Source organism: Podarcis liolepis (genome assembly GCF_965112155.1).
Source record: "Podarcis liolepis genome assembly, chromosome: Z".
NCBI lineage: Eukaryota > Metazoa > Chordata > Lepidosauria > Squamata > Lacertidae > Podarcis > Podarcis liolepis.
The window spans coordinates 45,672,176-45,696,711 of record NC_139570.1 but is presented as its reverse complement, the minus strand read 5'-3'; the positions used below and the strand labels follow the sequence as shown (position 1 = coordinate 45,696,711).

At 45.1% G+C, this 24,536-nt stretch overlaps 1 protein-coding gene across 2 annotated transcripts in view; it reads left to right on the top strand.

The window, feature by feature from the left end:
* The window catches only part of BRINP1 (BMP/retinoic acid inducible neural specific 1), a 119,580-nt gene that overhangs the window by 62,118 nt on the left and 32,926 nt on the right, over positions 1-24,536 (top strand). For both annotated transcript variants that reach the window (XM_083485829.1, XM_083485830.1), the window contains exons 3-5: positions 9,362-9,552; positions 18,295-18,464; positions 21,674-21,779. In XM_083485829.1, the coding sequence (XP_083341955.1) occupies positions 9,362-9,552; positions 18,295-18,464; positions 21,674-21,779 (467 nt within the window). The remainder of the gene's footprint in view (positions 1-9,361; positions 9,553-18,294; positions 18,465-21,673; positions 21,780-24,536) is intronic.

Below are 24,536 nucleotides of genomic sequence, written 5' to 3'. Positions count from 1 at the left end.
ACCAATACACAAATCATAAAGGGAAAGGACCCACAAAATCTACCCATTGACCCCTATTTTAGCCAAATCGTGATCTTCATAGTCTGCGGGGGAGAATGTGTGGTAAGAATGTAATTCTGACTTGGACATTGTCGCCAGCTTTGATCTGAGTGAACAAGGGTTGTTCTTTATCAAATACAAGGCAGCTAGAGCAACTGCTGACATCAGCTGCAGTGTTAGAAATCGTAACTTTAAGAACTTGTGCTGAGCTTGCTCTTCCCTCTTCTGTCCTCCTCTTTCTTCCTTGTGTGTCATGTCTTTTTTGATTGTGAGCCTGAAGGCAGAGATCATCTCCAGCACTAGATTTTGTAAACTACATTGAGACCCTTTTTACTAAAGAGAGGGGTGTAAAAATGGTAAAATAATAATAAATGAAAACTGTAGCTAAATGCGGCCAGTATTGCTCTGCTCCCTTTTAATTAGGGTAAATATGCTGCTATGTAAAAGCACCTTCTGATTACCATGGAATTAAGCCCCACTGAGTTCAGTGAGACTTACTCCCCAGTAAATGTGCCTAGGCTTGCAGCCTTAGTGATTTATTTCTGTTTTAGAGGTCTCTGCTGCTGTTTCTGTTGCTGCCACTGCGGCAGTTTTCTCATTATTTGTGGCCTTATTGGTTTCTGTTTATTTATTTTTTATACGAGTTGTCGTATTGCCAATTGATTGTGCTTTAAAATTGTTTTATATCAATGATAGCCACCTTGTAGACCCCTTGTGGGTACTGGCGCGGGGGGGGGGATATAAATGATTTAAAAGAATAAGTAAGTTGAATGCAGAGACCACACACAAGCTTTGCTTTAAGGCACAACACCAAGTGCAGTGTCAGAATGTATCTGGCGTATTAGGGATCACCAACATGGTTCCCACAAGGACCAGTGCACCCACTAGTACCTGCTATGGTACTCCTGAAAGGACTCACTTCGCCACACCTATCTCTGATTCACTTAAGAATGTTGTGGAACAATTTTACATCGGATGCCAAAAATGCAGCAGGAGGTGGTGGTGGTGATGGTTGTTTTTTTCTGGAGAGAAGGAGGAGAGAACAAGGGGATGAGATGAAAGTTTTGGAAATGCTGATCAGGTAGTAAATTGCTTCTAAGAGGAGATGGGTTTGGTGTGACCTTCAGCCAGCTCTTAGTAAGTGGATTATTCCAGCTCTGTATTAAAAAAGAAAGAAAGAAAGAAATGGGGGGGGGGGAGAGCGGAGGAAGACGAAAAAACAACCAAACAAGCGTGACATTGACTCTAGTGTTGTCTGCTCAGACAGCCTGGCCTCCTTTTATGAGTCAGACCTAATTATTTGCTGCTGAGATGATTTTATTGTGCAAGTAAAGTAAGGCAAGAGAAATCACCTGTCAGGAAGATGGCCCAGAGCCAGAATGGGATCAGACCACTAGAAGTTAGGAGCTACTCCATCTTCTTCCCTGCTCCAGCTGCTGCTCAGTGATGCTGTTAGGGCAGGAGTCTGTGGCAGAAGACCAGGGCCCTATTCAGCAGCATGAGCAGAAGATGCCCCAAACAGAGAAGGGCTGGCTTGCTACATTTTGCAGGGCAGGACTGTCCCCTTGATGTTCATAGGCATGGCAGAAGCAACTGGACTGGCAATGTGGGAGGCAGAGTGCTGGGCTAGATTAACATTTGGGTCTTATTCAGGAGAGGTCTTCTTATGTCCCTGAGTGATAAGCCTGCCTAGAATGGGATGCCGTGTAGCAAATTTCCTACAGGATTTCCTGCATAAGCAGGAGGTTGGGCTAGATGGCCTTTGAGTTAATTTCCAACTTGGTGAGTCTACTGATAGCTAAATTGTTTAAATTCAAGCCACACTTCATGCCTAACAGACACTCATCCAGGAAACGTGGTCAGCAAATCCCTGCCCTTTCTAAGTCCTTGGTCCCATTTAGATTTTTGAATAAGTCTCTTGGGTCACTTCTCCATTTGAGTCCCCATTCTCTACTCCAGATCAGTAGCACAGACAGAAAGAGAGAAAGCACACACACACACACACACACACACACACACACACACACACACCACCCTTCACCTTATTTTCCCATGGGATCTGGGTAAAAGTTGGATCCAGCCAAATTAATCTGAGCCTTGAAAAGCACATAAAGCTGAAAGAGGAAGTAGGGAAGGGTGCTGCTCTTCCATCTTCCTCCTCCAGCTCTATGTACTTCTTAAGGGAGAAAAAAAGAAACAATGACAAGTGGGGCAGTGAGTGAGTTGAGTGTGTTGTGTTCGTAGGCAGGCTCAGAGGCTTCATATATGCTTGGAGAAGTTCTCAAGGACACCGTTCTTTCCACAGGCACCACACTGGCATTCCTTTGTATGGGCTACATGCCCAATTTTCACAATGTTGTTCTACACGGAAGTGGCTTTTCAGGTAGGGCATTTTGTCCTGTGCAAAGGGCTCCCTGAAACCCTTCAGGCTTCCTCATTGTCAGCCTGACTTCCCCTGGTTGCTTCGGAAGCTGAAAGAAAGAAATCCAGCCACTGCAGTGTTAAATGCAGTAAATCACGCAAGTAGGAGGCTGACCCAGCAGCAAAGGAGGCAATGCTAGGAATAGAAAAACATTGACGTGAGCATGTGTCGAAAAAGCCACCGGCTGACAGATCAGGCTGTGGGTGGCACAGAGCAGATGGTACCTCTTGGGTGATGCTGGGGAAGCTGAATAATAAGCAGGGAGGGGTAGCAATGGGGGCCACGATGCCATTCTTCTTAACCCACCTAACTCAACTCAGTAGCAAAAGAGAGCCCAGGCCCCCCCAGAAGAGCTTGTAGTCAAAGATCTGGCTCCTGCCTAGTTTTCCTGGGGTTTGCATACTCCAGTTCTGAATTTTTCTTTCAACACATTTCAGATTTTTCTTCAATTGTTGTGTTTAATTCCTTTATTTTTCATGGTATCAAGCAACAACCCCCAAGGTTTCACGCTGATCTAATTTCTTTCCCCCTTCATGCCCTCTGGCCTGTGCGGTGGTTGGAAGATGGAGTATTTAATTTTCTCTGACGGCCTCTCCTTCGTGGACTTGTCACTTATGTTAGATGCTCCCGTGCCCTTGGAGTCTCCTGTTCCCCAGAGGGCAAACTCCATGCCCCCCAGGCTTTGAACTTTATCCTTCCTCTGCAGCATTTCCCTCCAGTTCTCTGTCCCCTTGAGGGAGCATATTGCTAATGAGCATCCCAACAGTCCCTGGTGGCACCCACCATTCCCCCCTGTTCTTCTTAAAAACCTGTGCAGGCTTTATTGTGTGCTCATTAGTGTGGCAGTGCCTTGGGGCAAAGTATACATTGCCTTTTGCTGTGACAAGAAACAAGGTCAAATTCTTGCAACTTCTCTTCTCCTCAGGCAGGCAAGCAGTCCCAGGTGGCTCCAGAAACCAATGTGTAGATGCTTCCCCCACCCCAGATATTAAAGCTGAGAGACCCCATAACTCTACTTCCTCCAATTTAGCACTGAAGGAGTGTCAGTGCTGAGGAGCCATAGCTTAGTGCTTTAGAGCATATGTTTTGCATGAAGAAGACCCCAGTTAAATTCCTGGCATTTCTAGCTAGGGCTGCCATAGAATTGTTGAGTTGAAAGGAACCCCAAGAGTCATCTAGCCAAACCCCTCTCAGTCTCCAGGCTAAACACACCGAACTCCCTTTCCTCATAAGGCTTGGTTGCCAGACTCTTAATCATTTTGGTCGCCCTCCCCTGCACATGTTCATTTGTCAATACCCTTCTTAAACCATGGTGCCCATAACTGAACTCAGTATTCCTGGTGGGGTTTGACTAAGGCAGAATAGAGTGGCAGTATTACTTAACAGAGCAGCAGTATTACCCTGGTTATTCATATTGCCCAGTACTCCAGTAATGGGGAGCCTGTGGCCCACCAGAAATTATTCAGCTCCAACTCCCATCATCCATGCACATTTGGGGCTGATGGGAATTGGAGTTGAGCAATGTTTGGAAGGTCGCAGGTTTCACACCTCTGATTCAAAGGGTGAGGATGAACAACAAGGACCTGTCCATCAGAATGGTTGGTACCAATGGCAATTTAACCCTCCACTCCCAGAACCATCTTCCTGGACCCTGTATTTTTCTGTGTATAAGACTAGGTTTCCCCCCTAAAAAAAATAATGTCAAAAATTAGGGGGTGTCTTATACTCTGGGCCATCTCCCCCCATTTTCTTAAATCTGAGTCCCCCAAAATAGGGGGCATCTTATAGATGGAAAAATATGGTAAATTGAATCGGGGTACAGAACCTGTAGCCTCCCAGGAGTTGCTCAACTCCAACTCCCATTGTCTCTGAGTGTTGAGCCTGCTGACTGGGCCTAATGGGAATTGGAGTCCAACAATGTCTAGAGGTCAGGGGTACCTGTCTTCTTCCTCCACTCTGGCAATAGCTCTGTGCAGTCGAAAGCAGAAAGAGATCATCCCACATAACCTGCTGTTGTATTCTTTGAACTGCAGAGTCTGCTGAGTCCGTGCACACAGTGTGATTGTAGGATATACTGAGCATGGGAAGAGGAATGCAAAGGCAGTTCTTGAGTTTCCATCTACTCTTATCTATTCCAGTGCCAGTAGACCTTACGGTGGCAGGACTAAACCTGGCTCCAGGTGTTGTGATGGCTGTCATCCTGGATAGCTTAAAAGGAGGAGTGGACAAAGTCATGAAGATAAGGCTATAGGGTGCTACTAGCCATGATACCGATGTTCTATCTCCACTATTGGAGGCAGCACCCCTCTGAATACCAGTTGCTGGGAATCACAAGTGGGACAGAGTGTTGTACACTCAGGTCCTGCCAAGTGAGGTAGCGGAAGCAGAGGAAGCATCCATTCCTCTCCCCCACCTAATTGTGACACACCATCAATTCCCAAGAGTGAAGTTCTCAGAGGATGTGACTGAGTTACCAGATTCCTTGCACCTTGGTATGGATCCCAGTGCACCCTTGGCCCTTGCATAGGGGGAGATGCTTTTGTGGAGCCGCTACTTAGCAGCCTAAAGGAATGCCCTATTTTTGAACCTTGAGCCTGACTGGGTAGAAACATGCCTAACTAAGCCTGTTGCTAGCACTGCTGTCTGAGAAAGTCCTCTCACTTAAGGGTGACCAGGATGTACCTTGTGAGTGCACCAGGGTGGGCCTGAGCAGCATGGCAATTATCAAATTCTTAGCTTTTCTGGATGTTGCTGGGGAAACCCCTTCTTGGACCACCCCTTGTCTATGTTTTGTAACCTGGCTGGATTACCATTTTCTTGACTCAGCAACCTTTCCCTAGAGCAAGGAAGGGAAATCTCATACCTGATGGAGTGGAGCAGATCCACCCTCTGGGATTCACTGTCTGGCCCCTGGGGCTTCCTCCATGTGACACGCCTCACCAACCCTGCTTCATACGGACAGATAGGGATGTGTGAGTGTAGAAGGTAGCTTACTGTGAAAAAGGTAAAAGTTACATTATTTGGCTTCTCATTTTTTTGCCTCTGCCCCCACACATCCCTGGCATGTCTCTGCTGGAAGCTTGCCAAGTAGGGAATGTGGCCCTCGAGCTGGAAAATCTTCCCTACCCTGAACCTAGAACTAAATCCAAGCCACACAGTTCCAGTATCAGTGGAAATGGGCAACCCAGCCATGATGCATTATAAACATTCATAGAACTGCAGCACTGTAGAGTTGGAAGGCGCCAGAGGGTCATCTAGTTCAGCCCCCTGCAATGCGGCAATATGCAGCTGTCCCACATGGGGATCAAACCTGTGACCTTGGTTTTATCAGCACCTTACTCATCTAACTGAGCTGTAGTGGGGAGGACGTAGTGGGGAGATCATACACGACAGATGGCCATCCAACCTCTGCTTAAAAATCTCCAAAGAAGGAGAGTCCATCAGCTCTCATGGGAGACCCATTACCCTTTCAAAGAGCTATTACCATCAGAATGTTCTTCCTGAAGTTTAGTTAGAATCTGCTTTCTTGTAACTTGAATCCTTTGGTTTGAGTCCCACCCTCCAGAGCAAGAGAAAACAAGCTTGCTCCATATTTCATGGGACAGCCCTTAAGATATCTGAAGATGACTATCATATCTCCTCTCAGTCTCCTCTTTTCCAGGTTAAATATACCCAATTCCCTCAACCATTCCTCATAAGGCTTTGCTTCCATTCATTACCCTTTTCCACCTCCCATGTAATGATATAAGAAATCAGCAGCTATCCAGTTTTAACTTGGATCCTTGTGGCTGTTTAGTTCCTTTTTTGATTGACTTCAGAATGGCCAGGTGTTCTTGACCACCTTGCTGGAGTATGAATCAATGCTAAGGTGGGATAGTTTCTGGAAACTCCCCATGAAACCTAATTGCTTCCCCAAACTCCTGCTTTCTTATTGTTGCACTTATTTCTGGGCATGCTGACAAAGTAAAACAGTGAAATATTTGCCATGTCACAATCAATTTGCATTTACTTGCTGTGGCAGCATATTTTTTATTTGTAGTCGGATTTTCCTTGCCACCCACAGCAAATGCCCAACCTTAGGGAAAGGGCTGTAGCTCATGTGTTGGGCAACCTGTTTTCCATGCAGAAGGTCCCAGGTTCAATCCTTTAGAGCAGGATTCAACCAGTGTGCCGTGGCACCTTGGGGTACCTTGAAAGATGGTCATGGGTGCTGTGGGAAACACTGGCCTGTCCCTCTTTCCTTCCCTCCTTCTTCTGATGCCCTCTCATGTCTCTGCCTCCCAAAAGCTCATACAGCTGTTTGTTGCAGCAGCCCTGGCTACAAGCTCCACAGGCAAATGGTACCTCTGCAGCTGGCCAGGGGGTGCTGGTTGCCAGGAGCTGAGGCAGCCTCGGAGTAAGCAAGCAAGCAAGCAAGCAGGCAAGGGAGCCCAGCCTGCCAATCCCCCAGCCCTTGCTGCTGGGAATGGACAGAGAAGTCCAGGGGTAGCAGCAGCAGCTACCCGGAGGACTCCCAAAGGAGAGGAGGCTGAGTGGGTGTTCAAAAAAGGGTGTGGGGCTGCCAGCTCTGCAGGCAAGGGGTGACATAACTGGGCTCCTGAGCCCCACAGGGGAGCTGCAGAAAGAATGTAGTTGGTCAAGGGAACTGTGGACTCAAAAAGGTTGAAAGCTTCTGCTCTAGATGAACTGAAGGTATGGCTCAGTAAAAGGTTTCTCCCTATATTTATATGTAACAGAAAGAAAAAGTGTGCTGTTTTATGCCTCCAGGGTGAATTAAAGTGGCTACTTTTTTCCCAGCACCCAAAGGAAGAACCACATGAATTTAGGTGGGTTATTTTTTTCCTTTTTGAGGGAGTGGAGGGGGAGCAGAGGAGGAGGAGTGGTACTGGGAAATGAAAACAACTAGGGAAGGGCAGAGAAGGGCCAGTGTGCATTTTTGGGAAGTGGAAAGCTTTATCTCACACGTTGAAGTTTTAAAAGAGAAAATTAAAATATTTTCTTGCAGGGAACACCCCCTCCTCCAATTTTCTGTGAAGTCAAACAGATTGACTTTCATGAATCATCATTCAAATTAGCATGCATAGTCAGAAGTGTGCAGCCTTGTTTAGATTTCCAGTGTTCGTTTTGTTTAAAATTTGTATGTGGAATTGACTTTACATCACTGGAGTGGTCTAATCAGAGGAAAGAGGGACTGAACTGGCTTTTGGGGTGTTGGGTAGGGGCTCGCTCACTTCCTTTTAGGAAAATATATAAGTTTGTGTTCATTGTTAGTGCTTCTGAAAGTGGACCCAATGAAATTAATAGAAGTAAATTGATCATGTATATTGATTTCAAAGGGTGTTTTCCCAGTAGGACTAACAGATACAACCCACAGTACTTAACACACCTGTCTGCAGCACATGTATGAATGGATGCTATTATTCCTTTGTTAGGGGCAGAACACACACATATATAAAATCTAGCCTTGTATCTTTTTGAATTATTATTGACACCAAAGCACATAGCTGAAGTACTGGGAGCAGGGAGATGGCAGTGAACTGTGATTTCAATAGGCATTTCAAGCGACACTGATTATTTTTATATACAGTTTGTAATGGTTGATTCAGCATTAATCTCCCCAAATATTTTAACTTCTCTAAAAATAAATCTGCCAGTTTAGATAATAGGCAGAGAGGATAGAATATGGAACTCAGTCTAGATGGGCAACAAGCCATTGTGTCACTGAAGGCCTTTGGGCAAGTGGCCATTCTAAAAATGAGAATAACTAAGACCTGCTTGACAGGGTTGTCATTAGGAGAAAGACAAATGAAAAAGTGATGTTGCCCACTCTGTGCCTTGGGATACCATTTATAGATTAGTTCACTTGTCCGTCTTCATTCAGAGCACTCAGGAAGGTGTGACCTTCTTGCAAAACTTGGGATTCGCTGCTGCAAAATGAGGGCACTGGGATTCATATCACTATCATGGACTTTATGTGAATTCCCTTGTGACGCCTGCCTATTGCCAGTGGTTAAGTTATCAAAATCCGTATGGGTCTGGTTCAGGATACAAAATGTTTTGGGGTATCACAAATCTAATGTTGTTTCCTTGGAAAGTTCTTATCCAACCTATAGTCTGGAATGAGATTTTGTTCATCTGTGACCAGTCAGTTCACCCATGGAACACTAATCAATACTCAGACAGAGCTGTACAAACAAACTTGAAAACTGTTTCTCAAAGACTGTGAAATGGTATAGTCCATGGATAGGGAACCTGTGGTCCTCCAGATTTTTTTTTGTGTGGGAGCGGGTTGTAGCCAACTTTATTCTACTCCAAGTAGACCCATTGAAACTACAGGGCCTAAGTTAATCATGTCCATAATTTTCAGTATGTCTCGACTCCAACCCCCATCATCCATAACCATTGGCTATGCTGGCTAGTGGCTGATGGGTGTTGGAATCCAACAACATTTGGAGAACTGCAGGTTCCTTGGATCAAGTGTAGTCCCTGAAATACAGGCACAGAGCAATGCTCAGAAAACTCACATTCCTTGGTTGAAAAATCCTAGATTCAACCTCTCACCCCTTGCGCAATGTTCAGTTTCATTCTGTCAAGTGAATGGTTTCCTCCACATTTGGGGGATGTCTGGTTCTTACTATGGGATGAATCAATACATATCAAAATAATATCTTTCCTTCTCCTCTCCTCCTCTCCTTCTTTTGCCTCCCCTTTCTGCAGCCCTCAAACCTTTTAGCTCTAGCCCTGGAAATGTGCCTGTGTATCTCTCCAGTGGCATAAGATGCGGTGGAGTTGCACAATATTTCCCCTTTGTGTTCCTCCACAAGCCATTTCCCCAGTGGTCTGCCTTTCCTGCCTGGACTTGGAACCTCACCTTTGTTGTGTTCCTGTGTTGTCGCTTAGGGAATTTGCCCGTTGGAAGGTGAGGAACACAGCCATCGAGCGGAGAGACCTGCTCCGCAATCCCGTCCCCCTGATGCCTGAGTTCCAGAGGAGCATCCGCCTGCTGGGCAGGAGGCCCACGACACAGCAGTTCATTGATACCATCATCAAAAAGTACGGCACACACATACTCATCTCTGCTACTTTGGGAGGTAGGTGGCAGTGAGGTTTGTACCTTTCCCACAAGGGTTTGGGGTAGGAGGTTGGTGAGTAAGGATGGGGGAGGATATTGGTTGTGTTTTCATTCCAAAGTGAACTTAGCTGATTTTGCATTTCCTCAACATATGCACAAAACAAAACGCAGGTATCCTATGAAATTCACACTGCTCCAGGCTTTGCAGCTCAGTTTTCCAAGCAAATGATGTGTCTATTAAAGGAAAGTGTGTATAATTAGTGAAAATAGCAAACAGAAAGGAATGTTACTAGCAAAAAAATAAAATAAAAATGTATATAGTAGTCAAAACTTTATACACAAATGTGTCCATAAGCAGGGAAAACTGCACTTATGATTAATTTTTATGTGAATACTGTTGTTTGTTTGTTTTTTTAAAAAAACACATATTCAAGGGTGGGGGACCCACTGAGTTGGTCTGCCCTAGAAGACTGGTGGAATCCTGAATGCTCTGGGGGATTTTTCAGCTGACATGGCTGACACTCTTGTTGAGTCTCTTGTCTCACTGTGGAATGGTGAAATGTGTGGAGTCATTGACACAATTGCTCCTGAGTGCACTCATCATTGCTGTGGAGCACATAGGTCTCCTTGATATTCCTGTGACCAGCATGCCATGAAGCAGGAGGGTTGGTAGTAGAGCGCAGGTGGTATAGGACCCTGTCTAAACCTGACAAACATGAGTGAGGCTGCTTCACCGTGTCTGCCACGTGGCAGTGTTGGCAGCAAAGCAAGCCTACTTCTCTGTCACCATTGCATCCCCAGTTAGCTGTCTTTGTCACCCTTGTTAGTGACATTTATTGAGAGAGAGAGAGAGGTGAGAGTATAACCCTGCTCATTCTCAATTTCTCAATGGCTTTTGATGTTGTTGACCACAGTATCCTTCTGGAGCATCTCAGGGAGGTGGGTGTTGGCGTCAGTGTGCTTCTTCTTCCACTCCCAGGGCCATTTGCAGCAAGCAGTTATAGGAGGCTACTGCTCAGCACCATGGGAATTCTGCAGCGTCCTACAAGGCTTTTCATTTAGAGAAAATGTGGGTTAGAAGTGGCATGCTAGAAGTTTTTTATAATTATGCATGGCATGGAGAAAGTAGGCAGAAAAAAAGATTTTCTGCTTCTCTTATAACACTGGATTCTGGAAGATTCAGGACAGGCAGAAAGAAAGTACTTCATCACTCAGAGCATAGTTAAACTATGGAACTCACTCCTGCAGGAGATAGTGGTAGCCACCAACTCAAATGGCTTTAAAAGAGATTAGATGGATTCATTGAAGAGAAGGCTATTGATTGATGTGCCGCTTTGCTGAGAGATATTGATACTTCTGAATACCAGTTGCTGCAAACCACAGAAGAGGAAAGGGCCCTTGTGATCACGTCTTGCTTATTGACTTCCCACAGGCATCTGTGTGGTCATTGTGGGAACAATATGCTTCACTAGGTGACCTTATCAAGCAGGTTGTTCTTATGTTCTTAAGTGGTTTGTCTCACTCCAGCCAGCTCATCCTGTGCACATCTACTCAGAAGTAATCTCTGTGGAGTTCAATGGGACTTACTTCCAGGTAAACATGTATAACAAGGCTGGGGAACCTTGCTTAGACTGAGGGCCATATTCACACGTGCAGCCTTTTGAGGAGCCCGCATGCTGCTGTTGGCAAGGGCCAGATGCAAAAACAAGCAGAACAATGAATCTGACTCTTAACTTTGAACATGAAGTTATATTCCAGCCATGCACAACCCAGAGGTTTCTTCACACATAGAAACACCCCCCTCCATTCATGCAAGCAAGAGGCACTATTGCAGCACAAGGGCACATTCCAGCCATGCAAAAGCACTCAAGGGTGTGGCCTGTGGGAAGCAGGTGTGGCCTTTGGAGAGTCCTGAGGGGTAAACAGAGAAGCCTGAGGTTCCCTATCCCTATTGTTTAGATTGTTGCTTCAGGCTTCAATTCAGTTCACACTTGCCTGAGATTAAACTGCACTGAACACAGTGGCACTTTTCTGAACAAACAAGCAGATGATCTGACTGCGTGCCTTGAATTTACATGAGGGAGGGACTAGGGTTTGCTTCTTCATTTCACCTCCTACAACCAGCCAATTTTCTTTCCTTTTCCTTTTTTCCCCCTTTCTTTTTATCTCCCTGGAAATTCCAAATAACACAGACCTTTTGACGGTGAAATATATTTTTAATTTTGTTCAGGCGCGATGGTGAATTATTCACCTTGGCTTGTTCGTGCTCCTGATTTTATGACACAACACTTTAAAATATGCACAGGCTTGTAACGAGAGCTGGCGATGGACAGCGGAGCTAAGCGTTCCATCAGCCCCCAGCACAGAGTGCATGGGGAGGGAGAGCCGCCAGGGAAAGGCGCAAGAGGAATGAAAGATTCGTCTTGATGGCAGTAAAGAGGAGGATGAGGCAAAGGGACCCTCTGGGGAGCATGCATTGTTTATGAGCAGAAGTATTTTCCTATTTGGAGACTTCAGGTTCACGCGCGCGCGCACACACACTCTTCCCCGATTCAACCAGAATATTCATACAACCTATCATCTCTTGACATTTGATAGCTCCTCTTTCTCATTGGGATAATGCAGACAACGTACTTACCCCCAAAGAGCTTGAAAACCACAACACTGGAAGGCATTTCAGTGCCAGCTTCTTAGTGCTGATGGGTACTAATGAAGCCCTAAGTGTGCACATTATTCTTTCTTTCTCAAGTCGTAAGTCTTGTGCCATCCTTTGTTAGGGTGTAACATGGGGAGTTGGGTGGTTGAGTGCTCCTCTGTGTCTCATTGCCCTCATTGGTATATGGACCATTGTGCTATGCTGGTGCTGTCCAGGAAGATCCAGGTTCAAGTCGCTCCTTGGCTGGGGAGCTCACTGGTTGACCTTGAACCACTCAGCCTAACCTACTTCATCGGGTCGTTCTGAGGATAAAATGGGGGTTGAGCCATGTATGCCATCTTGGATGAAAGGTTGGATATAATGTGATGAATAAAGAAACTATTGAAAATTGAAAACCATTTGCCCATTATAAAGGTTCACACCTAGCATGTTCCCTGACCTATTGGCTTTCTATGTACAGAGTGGGTTTTTTGGGTGGTGGGGGTGTGGGATGTTGTTTAGGATGTTGGAATATACTCAGTGAGTAATTATTTTTTGTAAACACTATGTAGGTCCAACATATTATTACTGTTCATCATGTCAAAGAGAAGTGCAGACTTTGAACACTTTTACCCAACATGAAACTTTTCTGTGTTGATTCTTTTTGTGTGTGTGTGGAGGGGTGGGGTAGGGTGGATTTGGAAGAGCATAGCATCATAGAAATCCTCACCTGCATGCAACCACATGTTGTATGATGCAACCACACTTGGAAAACTGAAAACACTTTTGTTCACCATTGGAGTACAATAGTACATATATTGGAGAAACTCTCTTATGAATAAATGTTATGACATTTGCGGCATTTTAGCTCAGAAGAAAGGTGATTAAGGTGGGGAGACATGTATAAAGATGAAGGGAGGGGAACTAGTGTATAAAATTTGCATGGGGTGGAGCAAGGGGATAGGCGTAGAGAATTTTCTCCCTTTCACATAATGTTAGAAACAAAGTCATGCAATGAAGTGGAACAGTAAGAGAACAAGACAGGTAAAAGGAAGTACTTCTTCACACACCTTAAAGCAAATCCCATAGTACAGTTTTAAAAGGGGATTAAACAAATTCACAAATTCAGTGGCTGCTAGCAATGATGACTATACAGTGTCTCCATGTTTCTGAGTACTGGCTGCTGAGAATTACAAGAGGGAGGCAATCATTGTGCTTGTGTCCTGCTTGGGGGGCTTCCCAAAGGCATCTGGCTGTCCACTGTGGGAACAGAGTGCTGGGCTAGATAAGATGTGGTGAGGAACAGGAGCCAAATACAGCCCTCTAAGCCTTTCTGTCTGTCCTTTGGGTCTTCCCCAGTCCACACACCATTTTCCTAGGCCACACTGGCTGCCAACCCTGCTTTGTAGCCTTCTTGAACATTTTCCCCTGCCTGGGAAGTGTTCTTGCTTGTCAGGGTGGGGTGGGGGGAGGAGAGAGAGAGAACTAGCCAAATGTAGGTGCATTATTTGTTCCACCTACTTTTTGTCTATGGTCCCACCCACCATTGTCAGGAAGCTTGCCCTGGAGGAAATGTGGGCCTTGGGCTGGAAACGGTCACCACACCTGAGACAGACCTTAGGTCTGATCCAACAGAGATCTTTTAGTGTTCTTAAGTGCTACCGAAAAGAAGTCCCCTCAGAGATAAGAACTAAGTCTCTAAGCTCTACAGTGAGCAATCTCTCAATGTTTTGCTGCCTTTGCATCAAAATGGTGTCCACAGTTGCGACCAAAACAGTAACATTCAGATGGAAGAGGGTGGTATCCTCCAACTAGTGGAAATACCAAGATTTGCAAAAGTACAAATGTAGGAACATAAGAAGTGGCCTTATGAGCCATACCATTGGTCCTTCTAGCTTGGTATTGTCTACACTGACTGACAGAGGCTCTCTAAGATTTCAGGACAGCCCTTCCTAGAGATGCTGAGGCTCTACCACTGAGCTCAACCTGGGGGTGAGTTTTAGCTCAGATCTAATTTATCACACTGAGGATCACTGAGGACCTGCAGATCAACACACCATTACCCATGACTGACATCTCATCTCTCTGAAACTCATCAGTGAAATAGCTTGCCCTAAACTGGTTTCTGAAGCAGGGAGTCATCTGTCTATCTTGATAACCAGATAAAATTGGGGTGGGAAGGCAGAATGCAAAAGTGATACACTTTCAAGAGCACTTTTGCCCATTCTAATATGCTTCAGATATTGTTGGACTCTAACGCTAAGCAGCCACAGGAAGCATGGTCAACGGTCAGGGATCATAGAATCTTAGAGTTGGAAGGGACCCCAAGGGGCATCTAGTTCAACCCCCTGCAATGCAAGAATTTCAGTCCATGGCAGATGGCCATCCATCCTCTGTTTAAAAACCTCCAAGGAAGGAGAATCCACCATCTCTCATAGGAGTCTGCGCCACTGCTGAACAGCTCTTACTTTCAGAAAGTTTTTCTGAATGTTTAGTCAGAATCCCATTTCTTGACACTTGAAGCCATTGGTTTGAGTCCTGCCCTCCAGAGCAGGATAAAACAAGCTCCCTCCTCCATGTGACAGCCCTTAATATAGTTGAAGGTGGCTATCATATCTCCTCTCAGTCTCCTCTTTTCCAGGTTAAGCATACCCAGCTCCTTCAAGCACTTCTCATAAGGCTTAGTTAACAAACCCTTGATCATCTTGGTTGCCCTCCTCTGCACATGTTCCAACTTGTCAACATCCTTCTTAAATTGTGGTGCCCAGAATTGAACACAGTATTCCAGGTGTGGTCTGACTAAGGCAGAATAGGATGATAGGAGTTGTAGTTAAAGAATAGCACAGCTTTCCCTCTTCCCCTTCTCTGTCTTATATGTCCACATTCTCCATATCAGGACTCCAGCACCTCATTCTGTTACATGAGTAGACCAGATGCCTATGCAAGTCTAACAGCTCTGAAGACTGTCCAGAAACTAGAGATGGTGCAGAATTCAGCAGCCTGGTTGCTCACCAGGACAATAAAGAACATACAAATCCAATCCTGGCCTGACAGCACTGTCTGCTTAATTAGGTTCCAGGCCCAATTCAAAGTGCTGGTTTTGACCTATAAAACCTTAAACAGCTCAGGACCACAATACCTCAAGGACTCTCCTTCTCCCCAACCTGGGCCCTCCAGTCATCATCAGAGGCCCTTCTTCGTGTGCTTTCTCTGCATAAGGTCTGGAGAGCACAACATTAGAACAGGCCTTTTCTGTGGTGGTTTCCTGTTTGTGGAATGTTCTCCCAAGGGAGCCTCACCTGGCATCTAAAGTTATGTAATATTCTTCTTCCCCCAGACCTTTGGCTAACTAAATAATCTAGGACCTTTAAACTATGGGCAGAGGCAGGAGGGGGTGTATTGTTCTTGTTTGTTACTATGGTATGGTATTTGGGGGGGGGTATTGTAAACTGCCCTGTGATTTTCAGATGAAGGGCTTTATAGAAATTTAATAAATAATAATAATATTTATGCTGATGATGATGTCAGTTCTCAAGAGAATGTATGGAGTGCCAACACTGGACATCTTCTGTTTGGGCTGATATGAGCTGAGATAACCCTCCAGTGTTCGATCTGCGACAGCATCTTTGTGTATGCGTGTCATAACTTGATGGTAAGCCTGGTTCTCCTGGTCTTCTGGTGGGGCTCAAACCTAATCAGAAAATCAAGGAATGTAGAAATGTGCACAGCCATGGTCTTATCCTCTGTTGCCACCTGCTTCACACCTGAGTTCTGGAAACACCCAGAGTCCAGTCCCTGATGTAGACCAATGGACTAAATTAGAGCTTGTGTTAATTGTGTGGATGCAATTAATGTGCTTTTTTCTTTCCTTGTGCAGATAGTGGCTGAAGGGAAGCCTGAGCAACCACGGGACCATGGATGTGTGTGTGTAGAGGGTCATTTTTCAGCCAAAATAAGACTCCCTTAGTAGCTTAGAAGAATCAGTAATAATATGGTCGCAGCATTTAGGCTCATGCTCCAAAAGACATGACAGAAAAGGAAGGGGAGATTGGGAGGGAGAAGGAAAAACAACCACACTAAGGTCTCTTCCAGCCTGTTGCTATTTTCAAGTGGTATTTAATCACAAAATGGGATTTAATCACAAATCCAAGTTGCACAATTATAGGTGATTGGGAGGTCTTGTGCAACAACCATACTTTTCCAAAAGATTAGACTTCTGGGGATAAGGAGAGCGGCTGGAAAATGCACTGAGAAGTGTGGGACAACACTTGCTTTGATGCAACATCATCCAACCTCCCTGTATACAGTTAAGAAAGAAAAGTAATTAAATCGCCAACACCATCTAATCTCCTTGAATGGATGAAAGTTCAATAAACAGGACACCTGGAAGCATCTTAAAACACTAGCTCTTAATTGCAGAAGTCTTCGAATTGTTCTTTAAGTTCCATGGTCATGGCAAATATCACCTCTCTGAGGCTGCTACTTGCATATCAAGGAAACCTCTTTATTGGCAGCAACAAAGGCTTCCCAGAAGCAGAAAGTGTGCAACAAGATTAGGGAGGTCTCATTTGCTGCAGCATGTCTGGCCCTCCCAGTCTAATTCTGATCTGTCCCAGTGCCAACCCCTTTGTCCCAGTGCCAGTAAAAGGCCCTGTCCTCTTTTTGTTTCTATAAAAGAAGTAGAAGTAAAGAGAGAATGTGCTAGGTAGTTTCTTGGAATGCATCTGCTTGAGGATGGAGTGGGCAGAGCTGAAAGCTAATTTTCAGGGAATGCCCTGAAGGGAAGATGACTTTGAACACTGCGTCTGCTTAATAAATGAGAAATTAGGACTTAATAATGCAGAAAAAATCTATTAACCCTTCTTGATTACTGTTGCTGGCTCTTTCCAGGGAGGTGATGTGTTGCTCTTTTCCTCCCTTCCTCGAACATATCCACCCATCCACCCACCCAGTACGTTTCCGAGCACAATTCAAAGTGTTGGTGCTGACCTTTAAAGCCCTAAACGGCCTCAGTCCAGTATACCTGAAGGAGCGTCTCCACCCCCATCATTCTGCCCGGATGCTGAGGTCCAGCGCCGAGGGCCTTCTGGCGGTTCCCTCATTGCGAGAAGCAAAGCTACAGGGAACCAGGCAGAGGGCCTTCTCGGTAGTGGCACCCGCCCTGTGGAATGCCCTTCCAGCAGATGTCAAAGCGATAAACAACTACCTGACATTCAGAAGACATCTTAAGGCAGCCCTCTTCAGGGAAGCTTTTAACGTGTGATTTTACTGTATCTTTGGTTTTATGGAAGCCGCCCAGAGTGGCTGGGGAGGCCCAGCCAGATGGGCGGGGTATAAATAATAAATTATTATTATTATTATTATTATTATTATTATTATTATTATTATTATTGTTATTATTATGCTTTTTGCAGGTGAAAATGGGCATGCTCACAATTGTGACACCACTTCTTTCATCCCAGTGACTGCTACTCCATAGTAGCTCTGTGCATGTTGCCTCCCCTCATTTGATTTAGGACCTGATTTGGTGCTTCAGAGCAGCCGTGATCTGACCTGGGATGGTTTGGGGTACACTTGGCATCAGAACTATATGAGGAAATAGGCGTGTATATGTATAACTTAAGTTTGGGAAAAATCTGTGTGTGTGTGTTTGTGTGTGTGTTGCCAAGACAACACTCCGAGCCCTAATTGTGCTATTGTTCTGCAGACACTGTGTCAACGTTGTCAAGCACATATAAATACTAGAAGCCTTTACTTTTTAAAGAGAAGCAGAGATCCTCCATGTGTCCTTTGTCAGGTTTCACAAAATCCCATGCACTTTCCACATCACCCTAGATTCTTCCTAGTGTCCGAAATGATGCTTTCGTTGCTTATGGTTTAAAACAGCATCGATGAAGAGAATGTAAAATGGCAGACTTGCACTGAGATGTGAAGCTTTCCTTATGGTTCTTTTTCATACTTTGGGTGTCAGTGATGTGGTAACACTTTTACACCTTCTCCTTCTCATCACCGTGATTCTTCTCCTTCTCACCAACCTCTTCTTTCTCCTTCCTCCTCCTTTCTTATTCCTCCTCCTTCCTCCCCCTCCTCTCCCTCGCATTCATGCTTTCTTCTTTTCCCTGCTAGGAGAGGAGGCTTTGACCATGTACATGGATAAAAGCCGACTCGATCGAAAGTCGGGCAATGCATCTCAAAGTGTCGAGTCCCTTCACCAGCTCGCCTCCTCCTATTTCTTGGACCGGGATGGAACTATGAGGCGCCTTCATGAGATCCAGATCTCTACCGGAGCAATCAAGGTATGCCTTTGGTTGCATGTGTTCACTGAGCCTGAGGAAACTTGATTTAAAGAGAGTGAGGGTACTGATGTTGTGATGGAAAGGGACAGCATCACAGCATTTAGGAGGCATTTTGTTGCAGGTAAGGATTGTGGAGAATTTTGATTCAGTTTCTTTAAAGCTGAAACTACTTGACTTTCTCTTCCTCAAACGATAAATGATTTTAAACACATATATCCTTTGAAATTCTTTCTTCTCTTAAATTTGTGATGCACTTCCCTAACTAAATAATGTGTGCAAAAAATGTATTAGCTATTAGAAAGTGTGCATACACATTATAATTTGAATGCAAGGAGAAATGTGCATGATTTTTATTAATTAAATTTATACACCACCCTTTATCCAAAGATCACAGGGCGGTTCACTGTATAGAAACACAAAATATATAAAACAACCGCCGCAGCAGCAACAAAACAAAATCCCCCCCCCAAAAAAAAACATTTTATAAGCCATACATTATTTAATTAGCCAAAGGCCTGGGATAAGTGGAATATTACATAACTTTAGATGCCAGGTGAGCCCCCCCCCCCCAGGGACAGCATTCCAAAAGGGGAAGCTACCACAGAAAAGGCTTGTTCTCATGTTGTCACCCTCTCGTGGAGGAGGCATTAAGAAGAAGGGCTTTAGATAATGTTCAGGGTCCAGGTCAGTACACGTTATGTTGCTGATGAAATGTCATGAGGACTTTTCATATATAAAGAATTGAGAACTGGTGCAGAAATGTAAATAGCTCAACTTGAGATTGGAAAAATGAGAAATTGAGGGAAAGGGTTTATTGTGTATAATAAACAAAAAAGCAGAGTTGACCAATGAAAGCATTAGGAGGAGGAGGGTGGAAGATGCCCACTCCTTTGGACATAAGGTGTTGCTGCTGGTGGTGGTGATGATGATGTGTTTGTTCCAAATGCTGTTCTTCCAAAGGGTTGCTGTGCAGCACCAGTTCAAAACATTTGGAAGGAGTAGGCAGGAGTCTTGAGAAGCTCCACCACCACCACAGGCAAGGCAAAAATAAGAATAAGGAAAAAAGGAACTGTTGCCACTATCATCGCCAATTAGAGCACAACACCCATTTTCTTTTCTTTCTCTTTTTAAAGCACTTTGCTTCCTCCCAAAAATCAGCCCCTGCAGACACAGGTGCCCAAACCCACAAAAGTTAAGCCAACAGTTTTCTTCTCAGAAGGAAACAAAGCCTTATGAAGAATGGTTGAGGAGTTGGGTATGTATAGCCTGGAGGAGAGGAGATTGAGAGGGGATATGATAGTCATCTTCAAATACCTAAAGGGCTGTCATGCTGAAGATGGAGTAGGCTTGTTTTCTCTTGCTCCAGAGGGTACGGCTCAGACCAATGGATTCAAATGATGAGAAAGGAAATTCTAACTATACATTAGGAAGAACTGGCTGACAGTAAGAGCTGCTCGGCAGTGGAATGGACTACCTCAGATAATGATGGGCTCTTATTTATTGGAGGTTTTGAAACAGAGGTTGGCTGGCCATCTGCCAGGAATTCAGATGTGATGACTGCATTTCAGGGGGTTGGACTAGATGTCCCTTGGGGATCCCTGTCACACTTTTAGCCTTTTTAAAAAATGTGCTGGTAATGCATACCCTTGAGTACCCCCAGAAAAAACCCCCGCTGGCTGTTGCCCATAGGGTATGGAAGAGCAGAAGGCAGGAAGGCCAACAGTTGGTGGAACCAGAGTCACTGATAGGCAGAGCCAACTAATTCACCTTTTGTCCCCATCCTCGTTCTTGCTGAGTTCCACAAGGGATTTAGGGGGACAAGGAGGTGCCACCCTACCCCCCCCCCCCGGTTTGGTTGTAAGCAGGCAGGCAGGCGTGGACTGGTTGGCAGTGCCCTATCTGCCCTAACAAACCAGCCCCTGCAGCTTCTGAGTATGTCAAGTTCAGCTCTAGTCAACACCTCACAAAACCCAACCAGGCAAATCACCACAGAAGCTGCTAAAGCGATAGGAGGTGGAGAGGAGCGTCTTTGCACACACACACAGAGAGAGGAGCTCACACAATGGTAACTGTTGTTCCTGTCCAGCCTTTTATGCTGCACAATTTAGCTTGGAAGTCTTTTCACAGGCTCTCAGGTGTATCAGCAACAAGAGCTGACAATAGGACTGGACAATACTTTTCCAGATACAGGTGGTCAGGGATGCAGAACAAGGCACAGGAGAGTAGCAGCGGAGGGGCACTGACAAAAGAAGCAGAAATGGGCCTTCAGACAAAGACCTTTTCAATCTGTGAAAGCAATCTATTGATACTGGATGAATGGAGCAGGGGGGCGGGGAGAAAAGAAGTCACATTCCCCAAGCAAAGGTCTAATTAAGCTATGACAGGCTGCAATTCTCCCCTCCCCCCCCAAAAAAAACCCCACCACTGAAAGTTACTTTGCAATTTTATTGCATTTATATCCTACCTTTTCCCCGAGAAGTTCAAGGTGGTGCACATGGTTCTCTACCTTCTCATTTATTCCCCACAACAACCCTGTGAGCACCCCAACCCACACCCAGACCAACCCAGACCTGGACCAACAAGGACAACAGCTGTTCTGACTAGTCTCATCACTTTAAGCTCCTCCTCAAGTGTGGAAGCAATGGGGAAGAGGAATTCCCCTGGGGATTCTGGAAACATGACCCCCTCATAGAGAAATTCATGGTGTGTAGAAAGTGGACAGGAAAAAAGTTTTCCTCCCTCCCATATAACATGAGCTGAATGAATTTTGTGAAATTTAGGACTCTTAAATGAAAGAACTTCACAGAGGGCAGAGTTAAACTGTGGCATCCTCTCCTACACGTGGCAGTGATAGCCACCAACTTGGAAGGCTTTAAAAGAAGATAAGGCAAATTATTTGAGTAAAAAAAAAATATTGATGGGTACAAGCCACCATGGCAAGGCTCTCCCTTCACAACTGGAGGCACTAAGTGCCTCTGAATACCAGTTTCTTAGAATCACAAATGCGGAGACAACACTTGCCCTCAAGTAATGCATGAGGACTTCCATTAGGTATGCATTTGGTCATCATGAGAACAGAGTGGTAGACCGTATGGGCCTTCTGTTCTGATCCAACAGGCTCTACTTACATACCATTCCCTAGTCTTTACATACTGCTGGCAAAGGAAATGATTTTGCTTGCTTTCTTTTTAAAATCTCTGCTGCTTTAGGTAACCGAAACACGGACAGGCCCATTGGGCTGTAACAGTTACGACAATCTGGACTCTGTGAGTTCTGTCCTTCTGCAAAGCGCTGAGAGCAAACTCCACTTACAAGGTAAGGGAAGAAAGGAGTTGGACTTACTGGTGTCAGTTCCTCTGATCTCCATTCCATTCTCTCTCTGGGATGTTCCATGACCTTTTCCTGAAGTTTTGTAGCATTGATTGAAAATTCCCCACCCTGAATTCACTGCCCTGTTCACATGGAGTAAAAGGGCAATTTCAGTGATATTTTTGCAGGTATTCACCACATTTTTCAGGGGGGCCTCTGGTGGAAAAGCTGTGATTTTGTTTGTTTGTTTCTTTTTTAAAAACTTTGACTGCATATACCCTATACATTTAAGGCACCCCTTTAAAAAAAAGTTCACCAGAACTGTAATTTGCCAAGGGTGCTGGGAATTGTGGCCCACGCATTCTGTGAACCCAAATAATCTGAACTAGGAACCTTTAAGCCCAGCCGTATTCTGTTTTTTCTTCTCTTTTTTTTGCTGATGCGTGTTTCTGGTCCTTGTGATAATATAAGGAAAGTTGTGGATGGAATCACTCTCCTCAGCGGTCAATGAATGCAAAGGCAGTGGGACAACTAAGACCTAACATGATCTTAGTTTGAAATGTTCGGTTTAGGGTGCAATCCAAACTATCTTTGTGCTGGGCTTGGTTGGTGGTGGTGGATTGGGCCAAGGTGCCCTTCCATCCATTTCTGCTGACCCCAGTCTTTGAAATGATGCCACCATCACTTCACTAATGTGGAGCTTCTCCTTCCACCTGCCTAACATGTAGGCCGATGGAAGGGCCACTGGCTGGTTGCCCAGCAGCAAGAGTCCATGGAAACTCTTGAAACAGCATTCTGGCAAGGGGTTGAACAAGCTCAAGATCCACTAGATTCTGAGCTAACCCCATTGACATAAGATGGTGGTGTGATAGGAATTTTATGGTCTTAGATATATGGTAATGTTCATAACTGCACATACATAGATCAACACAGTGCAGTGATCTGCCTGCCCTGCTTTGCCCTGGAGTCCAAGCCAGCATTGACAATGGTCAGGGATGATGGGATTTTGCATCCAACAACCTGGAGGGTACAGGTTCTCTGTCCTGGACTATAACAACGACAACATTCCCAGCCAAAGATTCCAGCCAGAAGCATCCGAAGTTTGGTGATATCCAGTGTGGGGTTTTATATCCGAGGGTACTCTCTGCAAAATAAATTAACTGAGCCTGGTTGACTCAGTCAATGAGATTAAGGGGAGGGGGTGTGAAAAAACAACACTGAAGCATTCAGTGAGGATGGTGGTGATTTAAAGTCAGGAGTGGGGCTCCTGTGGCCTTCCAGCTGTTGTTAGGTTCCATCTCCTTTTAACCCCAGCAAGCATAGCTAAAAGCTCAGAATTATGGGGACTGTAGCCCAACTCTGATGTCATCTTCCAATTGTGACCACAGATACACTGAAGCACAGATTGGCTAAAGCCTGAATGAATCTACTATAAAAGATCCCTTGCCAATGGTTGCCACCCCTGCCACATATGTTAGAGAAGGAATTCTGTTTGAGATCCTGGGAGACTATTGCTCCTCAGAGTACCAGGAGAAAGGGACGCAGCTCAGTGGTTTACATGCAGAATGTTTCAGGTGAAAGAACAGGTAGGGCTTGAAGAGATCCCTGCCTGCAGTCCTGAAGACCTACTGTCAGTCAGTCTAAACAAGACTGACTCCCCTTAGTACTACTGCATGGCAACTCCCATCATCTCTGGCCATTAAACTCCCAGTATACTTGAAGGAGTGTCTCCACCCCCATCATTCTGCCCAGACACTGAGGACCAGCGCCAAGGGCCTTCTGGCGGTTCCCTCATCGCGAGAAGCAAAGCTACAGGGAACCAGGCAGAGGGCCTTCTCGGTAGTGGTGCCTGCCCTGTGGAATGCCCTGCCATCAGATGTCAAAGAGATAAACAACTACCTGACATTTAGAAGACATCTGAAGGCAGCCCTCTTCAGGGAAGCTTTTAATGTTTGATGTATTACGGTATTTTTAATCTTTGTTGGAAGCCGCCCAGAGTGGCTGGGGAAACCCAGCTAGATGGGTGAGATACAAATAATAAATTACTGTTATTATTGTTATTATGTTGACTGGGGATGATGGGAGCTGTAGCCCAACAACATATAGAGGATACTATGTGGGCTACCCTAAGTGTGGACTGGTCTAGATAGATCCTACCCCTGCTAGCAATTTCCTATGTCCCTACAGTTGTGCTAGATTGACCAACGGGATGTCATTCCGGTTGTGATGGTCCTTTCTCTTCTTTGCCTCCTCCTTACAGACTCTTACAGCTCAGGACAGTAAGTGGTATCTTGGAGACGTTGCTCTTTCCCCTAAACTGTCCTTCAAGCCACAACAGATTACTGATTCGTGACAGTGGTTTGTGCTTGGCTGCTAATCAGATCAGAGGAGACACATTACCTGTGGCCCTGTAAATAATGCTTAATGAGCTCTTGCAAAGCAGCTGGAGAAGAAAGTCAAAGATCTTAGCTAATTATTCTGAGAGCCACCTCCTCGATTGTAGTGGGGGAGAGAGAGGGAAGAGGAGGGTAAGGCTAAAGCGTAGTTTTAAAGGTCACAGATATATTGTAAGGCACCCATCCTATTCTCCTGGCTAAGTAACCTCTGCTAGTCTTGCTCATACGACGCTATCTGATAACTGAGTTACACCACTGGCCCGTCTTGACTAGTGCTGCTAACAATGACATTCTGAAACCTTTTTCAATCCTGATGCCTTAACCTGGAGTTTGACATGGGATCTTTGTCATGTTAAGCACACTCTTT